The 12,789-nt window shown below is 33.0% G+C and overlaps 1 protein-coding gene across 1 annotated transcript; it reads left to right on the top strand.

The window, feature by feature from the left end:
* Window positions 1-7,931: 7,931 nt before the first annotated feature.
* YY1 (zinc finger (C2H2 type) family protein) lies at window positions 7,932-11,962 on the top strand. The gene is made up of 6 exons (XM_047298685.2): window positions 7,932-8,175; window positions 8,739-8,797; window positions 9,735-9,934; window positions 10,163-10,252; window positions 10,861-11,004; window positions 11,251-11,962. The coding sequence occupies exons 1-6, from the start codon at window positions 8,090-8,092 to the stop codon at window positions 11,788-11,790; spliced, it is 1,119 nt and encodes a 372-aa protein (XP_047154641.1). The 5' UTR covers window positions 7,932-8,089; the 3' UTR covers window positions 11,791-11,962.
* The last annotated feature ends 827 nt before the right edge of the window (window positions 11,963-12,789 follow it).

Raw genomic sequence — 12,789 nt, 5'->3', positions numbered from 1 at the left:
AAGATGGAAAATTTATAAATAGATAATAGCTGTTTATTTTATGTTTTATTTATAATTTTATTTTTATTTATTTGCTTTTTCTGAGTTGGAGAGCACATTTATTGATTTTGTAGGTTTAATACATCTTTTGGTCCCTCGAAAGAGGGGCAATGTTCAAGTGAGTCTTACGTTTTTTAAAAAGTTAAATGTGGTCCCGACTTGTGAAAAAAGTGAGCAATTAAATCCTTTTTTACAATGGCGTTAATTTTTTAACGGTCCAGCTGACAGTGTGGACTGAACTGTGTAACTTGTCTGTTGAGGGTGAATATGTGGTTGTCTGAGGGTAAAGATGTGAATATTATTACAGATAACGTGGCAGTGGTTAAAAAGTCTGAGGTTAAGGTTTCGGATGCAGAGAAATCGCGATTTGGGATTAAGCATTTGTCTTCAAAATGGGGTGTTTTTCAAGCTGAAATATGCAAAGCGAATTGAAAACCGCAAATCATGTTAGGGTTTATGTTTGATAATTTTATGAAATTTTGTTATTGGATATGTTATCAGTGTTGTTGCGTTTTAGGGGGTTTAACTACGGGTGAAATTGTTGTGTGTGAAAAGTTGTCTTCTTTTGATGCTTGATAATGGTCCCTCATAGGTCTAACTTTAACTTAAATTAGTGGTCCCGTTTGCATTTGCAGGGTTCGGGTAGGGATGTGTGATGACATGTTTCAGATAGTGGTCCACCACCGTGGGACCTTGATCAAAGAAGTCCCCTTTAAGTATATAGGCGAAGAGATAGTTTATTGGGACGTAAACCCCGATAAATGGTGTTATTTTGGAGTATTAGGTTCACTTAAACATCTAGGTTACATGGAAGTAAAAGAATTATATTACAATACCCAGCATGTTTTACATAAGCTTGATGATGATAAAGGAGCTATGAACATGATGAAGGTGGCTAATTATTTGGGAAAAGTGAACCTGTATGTTGTGCATGGGGTGGACGAACCAGCTATTTTAGAAAATGATGAGAATGAGATTCTTTACCTATGTGAAGGTCCTGCAGAGAGTGGTGAGGGTAGTGGCGTTGGAGGAGAAGCACATGTTGAGGGTGGTGATGAAGGAATTGAGGACGTAGTGGAGGGTGTAGTGGAGGTTGAGAATGAGGATGCAAGGGATGTTAAGAATGAGGATCCAATGGAGGTTGAGAAGGAGGATGCAGTGGATGTTGAGAATGAGGATGCATGGGAGGTTGACAACGAGGATGCAGAAGATGTTGAGGTTACAGTGGAGGTTCAGAATGAGGATGGAGTTGAGGTTGTAAGTGAAAAAGCAATGCAAGTGGACAATGAGGATGGAGTTGAGGTTGAAAGTGAAGAAGCAGTGCAAGTGGATAATGAGGATGGAGTTGAGGTTGAAAGTGAAGAATTAGTGGAAATGGACATTCAGGATGGAGGGGAGGTTCATAGTGAAGAAGAAGTGGAAGTGGACAGTGATGATGAACCAAGAATGGATGATCTGAGTGGTGATGAATATGTGGATGAAGACAGTGATCAAGAAACCCAACAACAATGTAGGGGTTTGCCAGATGATGATTGGGAGTCTGATATGCTTTTAACTCCTAAAAATAGTGCAAGTGAGGAGGATGAAAAGGAAGATAGAGTATTTGTAGGTCCTTTCTCAAAATATGCAATTAGAAGTCCATGGCAGATTACAAGGGGAAAGTGGGCACCATTTGTAGTGACAAGGGAGACTTTAAGGATGCTATTAGAATGTATGTTGTTCATGGTGGGAGGGATCTAAAATTTGTCAAAAATGATAACCGTAGGGTGAGGGTGAGATGCATGGGTGGCCAAGGTAAGTGCCCATGGGTAGCTTACTGTGGGTATTTGCCATCACCCAAAATTTATCAATTGAGGAAGATAATTGATACTCACACTTGTAGTAGGCAACTTAACATTAAACTGATGAATGCTAAGTGGTTAAGTCAGGAAATAAATAGGTCTTTAGTTGACAATCCTAATTTAAGGCTGAATGATATTCGTACTAAAGCATTAAGAAAATGGAATACAAATGTGTCAATATTCAAGACACGAAGGGCAAAGTTTATTGCCACAAGACAGGTTGAAGGAGATTTCAAATAACAGTATAAAATGATCTACGACTATGGACATGAGCTGTTGAAGTGTAACCTAGGGTCAACAGTGCATATTAAAGTTGACTCTCATAATGGTGACCCAATTTTCCAGAGAATGTATGTTTGTCTCAAAGCTTGTAAATACAGTTTCATAAGTTGTAGGCCCATTATATGTTTAGACGAATGTTTTTTGAAAGGTTATTAAGGGGGAGCTGCTTACTGCTGTTGGTAGGGACTCAATTTCCCCATTTAACTAAATCAACCTAAACAAAACCTGAATATGACAAGGTCCAGCACAATACACACACACAAAGCTACAACTAACAACTTCATCATTTTCTACAAATGCTTTCACTGCATTTTCCAGCTCACTTATCTTCCTCACACTTGTGCAATCTTTTTCATCAACGTTCTCTTCAGAACACCACTTGAAAAAGTTACAGGAGCTCCCAATTGAAGATCCACCCTGTTATTCACCAAGTTAAGGAATCTATCAACAAATGCATAAAGTCAAGAAAACATTAACTCAGAAGGGTATACTTCAAACCTTGTAATGAGGACAACCCCAAAAATTTCTCCCAGCATTCTTCATAGTTCTCGCGACTTTGGTTACAACAATATCACCACAGTAACAAGTAGGGACTATCCCACCTCCCCTCCAACCACCACCATGGGACGAACGAGAAGATCTTTTGGCCCAACTTTTCGAACATGAAGAACACCCTTGGGAAGAAGCCATTCCTATCTCGCCCCAAACACTTCCCTCACCTCAGAGACCAAGTGGGAGGAACCCAAACCCTAACCCCTCAGATTTTTTAACAACTGCCACGTTATATGTAATAATATTCACATCTTTACCCTCAGATAGCCACGTATTCACCCTCAACAGACACGTTGCACAGTTCAGTCCACACTGTCAAAATTAACGTCGTGAACAAAAAGGATTTAATTGCACACTTTTTTCACAAGTTGGGACCATATTTGACTTTTTAAAAAATGTAGGACGCACTTGAACATTCCCCCCTTCGAGGGACCAAAAGAGGTATTAAGCCAATTTTGTACTATCATATTATACTTGTTGTGGTGACATTAAAAGAATAAGGTGTTATTAGTGTAGGGTTTGAAACTTGAATAGTTTATGTATGGTAAAGGGAAGTTTGAGTTTATTGGTAAGTTACTTTCAAATAAAATGATGTTTTCTTTCATTTCATTAAGTAAAATTTGACATTCTTGAATTAAAAAAAAAATAGTGCGATGACAACATAAAAAGTAAACATTTTATTTTCATAGAAACCTAAGAAAACATTTTATATAAAGTGTATTTTGTGTAAGATAAAAAAAAACGAGTTTTGAAAATAAAATAGTTTTGAAACTTCGGATGTTTGTTTGGAAATTAGTCTTCTTGAGTGTATATTTTTTTAGAACATAATTGTTATGTTATTTTTTTATTTTTTTATTTTTTTATATTTTTACCTAGGGGCAAAAAAAGTCTCTTACATTTATTTTATTGGTATATAAATTAATTAAGGGGATGTAGAAAGGAAAAACATGCAAATTAAATAATTTAGATATTTAATAAAATGATATTATGTAAATCTTTTAGAAGATTTAATTGTTTTTATTTTAAAAAATAAAGTTAAATGAAAATACGAGATACAATTTTAGTGGATTTAAAGATTAAAAGAAATATTATTATTAGAGAAAAACATTATTAGATATTGTTAGATATTTTATAAGATTATGTGGATTTTAAAAAGATTTGATGGTTGATGATATTTTAAAAAATAGTTAAAAGAGAATAAGAGAGGAAATCTTAGTGGTTTTAGAGAAAAACTAGAAAGTTTTACTAAAAATAAAAAAAGATAGAGATAAAATATAAAAAGGAGAAAAGTAAAAAAAGGGGTCAACATTTTATTCCTAAAATAAAAAAAAATGAAAATTAGAAAGATAAGGGAGAAAAAATATGTTTTATAGGATAAAAGATGAAAAGCTACAAAAAAAACCTTAGTACAAGAGAATATTTATGGTGTTTTTGAAGTTAGATAAAACTCTAGTATTAGCCAAGGTATGAGAAAGTTTAACATTGTTTGTTTGTTGTTGTATGTCATGAATTATTGTGTATGCATGAACATAGGATTTATGTAATATTTGTGGTGAATTTTTCCTATGAATGTATTATGTATGTTTTGTTGGGTTATCCCAATAGAGGATTTGATACTAAAAGAGAACAAAGTTATGATACTTGGAGGTTTCCATGCAAATATATGTTGTAAGTGTTGGATTATTAGGTTCCCTTCCTATGTGGAGAATAGGCCAAATAACGTGGACCATTAGGTCTCACTTTGTTTTAGTGGGGATGAGTCAAATTAGCAAAGTACATTAGAGTCATTTGAAGAGAGGAAAAAACCAAATGAGAGAGAAAGGAAGAGAAGAAGTCATTCCCGCATAACATAAAATTTGCACTGGTGTTTTCGTCGTTGTGAAGTCCTTCATCGTTGGATCGGACTGATTTTTGGACAGTGTGTTCCAAACATATGATTCTTCATTCTGACAATTCGGATCGTCAATCAGAGTTTTATTTTGGGAGAAAACAGTCCTGCATCAGCAGCTTTATTTTGGAGAATTTCATAAAATCTACACTAGTGTTTTCTTCGTTGTGAAGTCATTCACCGATGGATCAGGCTGATTTTTGGACAGTGGGTTCCATATGTATGGTTCTTCATTAGTTACCGTTTGATCGTCAACAGGAGGTCTAGTTTAGGAGAAAACAACCTCGCATCACCAACTCTATTTTGGAGATTTTTCATCTTCTTGGTTCTCATTTGTAAGCATTATGCTTAATTAATTTGGCTAATTGAAAACCTTATTTGGTGTTTTTATTGAAGACTTTTTTGCACCATATATTAGGGGTATAACATGTCAATGATTGGATCTAGATGATTCAAGTGATGTGTTATATGTGTTGAGTATGTTTACATGGTTATGTGATGCTTGAATGCATATATGATGTGTTAACTATGTTTCCACGTGATTTATAGTTGATGTATGTATATTTGAGTGCTTGAATCATGTTCAGGATGTGTTTCGATTTGGAAATAATTGATTATCATTAGTTAAAATTTATTATCTATGCGTTGGCTTTGAGTGTGGTTTCAGGAATAATGATAATCAATTATTCCTTTCTGCGTGATGGTTCTGGGCAAATTTCACTAAGATAATCGATTATCTTAAGTGATAATCAATTATCTTAAGTGATAATCGATTATCATAGTGCATTTTGGTGAAAAATAATGAATTTGATGAATAATGTACGTGAACCAAGCTTGGGAAGCTCTGGAACATAATGATAATCAGAGATTGAGATTAGTAGTTATGTTTAAGGTCAATTTGACTTGTGGTTAAGAGTAAAACATGAGTGAGTATTGGGATGTACCTAAGTATGTGATTGATGAGCATGCGAGTGAAGGATAAGTCTACTTGTACCTCATAAATCCTAGTTCTATTTGCAGATAAGTGCTTCCTTTTGCCTTGTGTGCATTAAAATGAGATGATTTGTAGGGAAGGCTGCAAATGTCCTGTAACAAGTAGGCTGTATGAGTGATTACAGTCCGTGAGATAGGGTACATGCAGGGATGGCAACGGGTCGGGTCGGGCACGGATAGTGCCTACCCGCAACCCGACCCGACAAAAAAAAATCCACCCGCTACCCGACCCGCTACCCGCACGGATACCCGCTTAAAAAATATTCGTGGGTATTTTAAAACCCGCGGATACCCGTGGATATCCGCGGATACTCGCAAATATTTTAAAAAAAATATATTTTAATAAATTATTAAAATAATTTAAATAGAATTACAAAAAATATATAAAATATAATATAAATTAAATTAAATATAAATTTAAATTCAATTTTAATTAAATTTAATCTTGTAAAATATAAATTAATGTTAATTTTAATTAAATTTAACTTAATAAAATATAAATTAAATTTTTATTTTTATTTTTTGCGGGTAGCGGGTACGGATAGTATAATACCTACACCCGACCCGTTTATAAGCGGGTATTAAAATATCAGCTACCCGCGGGTTGCGAGTAGTAAATATCCGCGGGTATCAACTATCTGTCGCGAATTTTATCCGCGGATATCCGCGGGCGCGTATTTTTTTGCCATCCCTAGGTACATGAGTGAGATGTACTTTTTCTATTATGGTATTATGGTACAATGATGCTCATGATGTTGTTCATGACAGGATAATCATGATGGTGGTGTATCTATGATGATGATCATGGTACTTTAGATGCTCCAAGTTATGTCATGTTGATAGTGATGTTACTATAATGGTTTTAATAAGTAGTTAACATGAGTGCTAATGAGTGGATAGACCAAGGGTCTATGTGTGAGATGTTAGTGATGACATCAAGGGTCAGAGATCAATGATTGATGATAGAAGTTTAAGGATTGGGGATCGAGTAATTCAGTATGATTGAATTGTTTATGTTATAGGATTAAGAATCCTCTTGTTATTACTACTATGTATGCGGTGTTTGATTATGGTTGAAGGTATGTATCTTGTTGTGTGTTTGCTTGTGATTGATATAATCAGAAGACATGTATTTTGTTGTGTGTTTGATTATGATTGACATAATCAGTATATATGCATTTTGTTGTTATGATTTTTTATCGGTAGCTTACCCATACATGTTTGTGTTTATGTGTTTGTGAATGAAGTTATTGACGATGATCGTATAATGTTATACATGAGGAGATAATTGACTCGAGAGAGGATGAATAATAACAGTGGGATTAATTTAAAGTTATTTAGTTTTACAAATTAAGAGAATATATTAGGAGTATTTTTCTTCATTATTTTATTATTTGGAATAATGTAATTGAATAAGGTTTAGAATTTTTTTTAATTTTATCGACTTTTAATAACTCATGACATATTAGAAACTGGGTGTTACAATATATATTAAATTATAAAATTAATATAATAATTTACTAATGATGTATATAAACATTTTAGTTAAATATTATATTAAATAATAATAACAATAATAATATTAATACTAATAATATTAATAATAAAAATAATAAAACTACCACTAATAATATTAAAACTCATAATAATACAAATACTAATTCAAATATGAATATTAATAAAATTAATGTTAATATTAATTTATTACAAAAAGTTTTATATTAAAATATTTTAATATTAAAATAATTAAGTTTCATTATTTTTAAATTATTATTCTTCTCAAAATTTTATTTTCAGATTCTATACTACTGTCATTTATGTATACGAGAGAAAGCATATTAAAGATTGTATAAATAAAAAAATGAAAAAAATCATAGATATAGATTTAAAATGGAAAAGAAAACACAAAGCATAAAATATTTTGTCTAAGAAATAAAAAAAATAAATCTTAAAAAACAAATTAGAATCAAGATCACATTATAAAAAAAAGTTACACCTATACAAAAAAAACTAGTTTAAAACAAAACAAAATTAGTAGCACACTTAATTTAACACAATCAATACCGACATTATAATACATTATTAAAAATATTTATTATTTCTTATATTTTTATTTATAGTTTAAATATCTTTTATTTTAATATATACTTGTCTATACTTATACTTGATAACAAAAAGATATACAAACAAAAACAACCGCGCGTAAAAGTTTTATAAAATTTTAAAATATTTAAGTATCACTTTACAGATATTTTATTTATTTATATTGAATGGTGTAGAAATACAAAACCCTTGTATTTATTTTATTTTATTTTATGGATAAAAACAATGTCTTCTCCCTTTAAGCCTGCGATAACTCCTAGTGAAGAGGAAAAGCAAGAGAGGAACCCATTATTGAGAAAATGCGTCCCTGAAAACAGCAAACCCTAAATCGAGATAAAGGTTCGAAGAATTTGCGAAACGAAGTGAGTTTTGGCGCGGCAGTGAATCGTAGATGGAGATTCACTACAGTAGCAGCTACTTCGAAAGACGTCCCATTCTCAAGTCCAAGGCTCCCGCAGTTAAATGGGTTAAAGAATGGTATAGATGAATTTGTCGTCTCTCATGATTTCAATTTACATATTATCTTTTAAGGTTTTCAATTGTATTATTTGTGGTGTGGTAGCTATGAGTGTGTTGGGGAGATATAAGAGAGGGATTTAACTCAATTCACCAGGCTCAGTTTCTTCCTTGATTACTGTGTTTATTGAATTGATTTTGGGAAAGTGGTTTGTTTCGATGTTTGATTGCGGGTTTGATGGTTTTAGACGGAGTGGAGGAGTTTGGAGGGGAAAGAGCAGAGAGGCGATTTTTCACGTGAAATTGTTTATTCTCCTTATTTGAAAATATATTTTGAATGAGTGGGATTGTAATTGGGGGTTATCATGAGACCTTGAGACCGTTCTCGTTGTTTTTACAAATGTTTTATGATTGTCTCGGTTTAGGAATGTGAATTAAAGGAGGGAACGTGTTTAACGTTAGTTTTTCCATCTAGTGTTTAGAGGGAGAGACCAATTATAATATATTTGTCATTGGTTTGTTTCTTCCTTTTCCTACCTCTTAGGTAAAATTTATACTAATAATCTGATCATTGTGGATGCCAGGGTTCCCCAAGATCTTGTAACAACTGGAGGAAAATGCATGCTCTTAAAATGGGTAACAGGTTGGTCTTTTTTCCCTATTTAGCTAGCTTACATCTTTGTTCAATCCTGCTTCCATTTGGCTATATTTCTCTGCATCTTTGCATTTTTTTAAATGATATTACTGTTTTGTTTAGCTTCTACGTACAGTTTTGTTATGATACAAAACTTGGTGGAAAATAAGGGGAAGATTTTAAGATGATTTAACCTAATATTTTTTGTTGAGGTGAGATAATGAGTTGCTGTAGAGAGATGCAAAAACAAAGGGAAGCTGAATAGATAGAACGGGAGTGTTAGAAGTTTACCAATCGCCATTGAAGCGGGAATAACTAAATACCTATTGGATTGGAATTGAATAACAAACAAGACTGTATTAAATTGTTTTCTATAGAACCAACCACCCAAAAAAGGTTAATGAAATTGGTTAGAATATTTTTTTTCCTACTCTCACTCTAAAGCTGAAATGGATTACATCACATCTTTGATTGGGCACAAGAATCGTATCCACAACAGAACATACTGGGTGTTAGTTATAAATAAAGACATTGTGCTACACAATGAACTGTTAAATGCTCATTTGAGAGCTATTCTTTCCAGGTATCATTCATCGGGTCAATTAGGGCTTCTTCGAGTCCAGGATAGGATAGAAGACTCTTGATAAAAAGCAAATTTGTTACAAAGGATTTTATGAAGAGAAATTTATATAACCAGATCTGCAAGTTGGTGTCAAATGTGTACATTTCCCTATTGGTTAATTGCTTGCAATTTTGAACATCGAACACAATGGTTCTTATTCTTAATGGCTTTACTTTTTTATTTTCGTTTAAAAGTTTTAATATAATTTTTAATCCTTGATTCTGACTCAAAAAACAATGCAGTTATAAAACATGCAATAATATCTTATGATGTTATTTTATCATTTTTTGTACCTTACATTTCTCTCTGTTTTACTTTTCTAAGAGGATACCTTGAAGACCTTAAAAGAAAAGACAACAGAGCCAACAATGCCTGAGCCAGAACCAGAGCCAACTACTGAAGTACTTTTTCTTTGTAGCTATGATGGATGTGGAAAGACATTCATAGATGCTGGTGCATTGAGGAAGCATTCTCACATCCATGGAGAGAGGCAATATGTCTGTCACTACGAGGGGTGTGGAAAGGTAGTGATTGTGTTACTTACAGTTTAAACCCATGCACATGTATTGCCATGATTTGAAATAATTTATATTACTGCATCCTGTAGAAACAGATCCAACTTCACTTTGTTTTACCATTCTCTTGTCCGATGATTGGCCTAATAGCCTAAAAGCTTTAGTGTGAAGCATTGTGTTTAATGCTCTGGAGAAGAAAAAACTCTAATTAGCATTACTATTTTGTTTACATTGCAGAAATTTCTGGATAGCTCAAAATTGAAAAGACATTTTCTCATTCATACAGGGGAGAGGGATTTTGTGTGTCCTCATGAAGGTTGTGGTAAGGTGATGAATCGGTCCAATTAATGGTTTGTTGTTTTCTATGATGCCTTCCTTTTCCTAGTTTGTACTGCATGTTCTGTGTATTATTCCATATGGTTTTACACATTTGGATCTGTGGCATATTGCCAATTAGCCTAATGGGATGCCATCTATGGCATTGGAGTGTTTTCCTCATAGGAAATTTGAAATGACCATATATTTGTTTATAGTTGACTTTATTGCAACTAAATCATTGTTAACATTTTCATCACACTAAATATTATCTTTCCACGATTTTGAACCTTTCACCTTAACAAGATGAATCTGTCCTGATCTCTGCTGTTTATCTCTCTCGACAGACACACACATATATTAAGTATGTACGTGTATGAAAATGTAGACATTATTTCAACGTTCTCTTGAGTATAATTGCCAGTGGACCTTCTTTAAAGCTAAACTAATTTCTTCCGAGTGGATTAGATTACTTTGTATGATATCATCTTCAATTATTTTCTACTATTTCATAATTTCCAGTACTGTTTATCTTTTGCTTTGGAGTTTTGGATAATGTATTACGATTGTATGCTTTTTATCACAACATCTTAGTCACCAAATTCGTCTATCTGCTGCAGGCCTTTTCCTTGGATTTCAACTTAAGGTCTCACATGAAAACACATTCCCAAGAGAACTATCATATCTGCCCGTACCCAGATTGTGGAAAGAGATATGCTCACGAATACAAACTAAAGAATCACATTGCATCCCATCATGAAAAGGTTGGTAGATTGCTATTGTTTGACCATAGTTTATTAATATCACATGCTTCATGTTATCATGTAAAAATCTCTCGTTTTAATTCATATACGTATGGTTTTGGTGTAATTGTTTCGTTTGGTATGTTAATAGATGCCTCTAATCCGAAACTGATGGATTGCTATAGTATATGCGATTCATAATATTTTGAAACTATTAAACATTTCTTGAACAGTCTTCTAATTTGCAATTTCAACCTTATCTTACAGAATGCATCAGTGGATGTGACAAAATACACTACTCCACCTTCAGAGAAACAAACAAAAACTGCTAAATCGTCTGGAGGGGCATATGGTTCTGCATCATCCGACCGTCCCTATGCATGTCCATATGATGGGTGTGAAAAGGCATATATCCATGAATACAAGCTTAGACTTCATTTGAAGAGGGAACACCCGGGGATGATGCCCGATGAAAATGCTGAGCATGCTCAGGCTAATAATGTTGACAATGAAATGGATGAAGCAAGTGACCAAGATGCCTATATCGCGAAACGGTCAAATGGTAAAATTCAGAAACAGAGTAGGCCTAAACCAAGTCTTAAGTTGCCTCCTTCCAAAATTGCAAAACGCAAAGTGTCCACTCCCACTTTAACTGTAAATAAAAATTCTTGGCCCGTGAAAGATGAACCTTTTGATGAAGAAGATAGTGAGGAAACAGAAGAAGATCGTGACAATGTTGAAGATGGTTGGAGATATACTGGAGGAAACAATGAAGATGACGATGAAGAAACAGAATATGAAGACTGAAAATCAGTTATGGCAGCCTCTATGAAACTTGCTTCCTTAGAGAAATATATTTTCTTTTTCTTCTACAAAAAAAAAATTCAGTTGTCTCTTTTTTATTTGGCTAAGGAAATGGTGTTTTGTGAAACTGAGTTGGCTATTTACATGCATTAGGAAGGACTCCTAACTATCTCTACCCGTCGCACGGGTTGTTTTTTTAAATAATTTATATATCATAAGATTATATTTTAATTAATTTATAAAATTGTATATCAATTTTTTAAAATTATTGTGTAAATAATGGGAATTTGTTTATTGTGAGAACCGAATAAAGAGATAAAAAAGGATAAAAGGACCAATTAATAATTTTTTAATCTTTAAATGAATATGGTAATTATAATTAGTTTTTGGTAGCAGAGAAATATTGATCTCATTAAAAAAATATTAACATTTAAATACTGAATATTTTTATTTATAATATTATGTTATTTATAGCATCTTGTATTAATTGTAATTTGATTTTTTGACAATGTTATTTGTAACATCTCAAAAATACAGTGTAAAATCATATAATAGAAAGATCATATATAATAATATTACAGCTTAGTTTTTACAAAAGATAGGATGTACGGTTATGGCCGAACGACCTTACAAAAATAGCAGATAATTAAAACTGTACAAATGACTACAAATATAGAACGAACGACTTATAACCCTTCCTATGTTGAACGGTCAAATCAAAAGATAAAGTAAACGAATGATCGAACGCTCCTACAAAAGAGTAGACCAATAACTGATCGAGCGTCCTAAGTTCCAATGCTTCTTCCAACAATCTCTTCTCCTTCTGCTCCCATCCATAGGGTGATCATCGTAGTGACAAGGATGAACGAACGGGAATACATGACATGAGAGGAAATAGGATAAGCTTATGTAATTTAATTAAAACATCAACATATATTTCACACAAGTCTAATAAAAATCATCATGTACAAAAATCATACTTTTCCCAACCATAATCATATA

This window comes from Vigna umbellata, chromosome 1 (assembly GCF_029865625.1).
Source record: "Vigna umbellata cultivar VRB3 chromosome 1, Vumbellata_1.0, whole genome shotgun sequence".
NCBI classification, from domain to species: Eukaryota; Viridiplantae; Streptophyta; class Magnoliopsida; order Fabales; family Fabaceae; genus Vigna; species Vigna umbellata.
The sequence above is the reverse complement of the archived record's forward strand: the minus strand, read 5'-3'. Positions and strand labels throughout refer to the sequence as shown.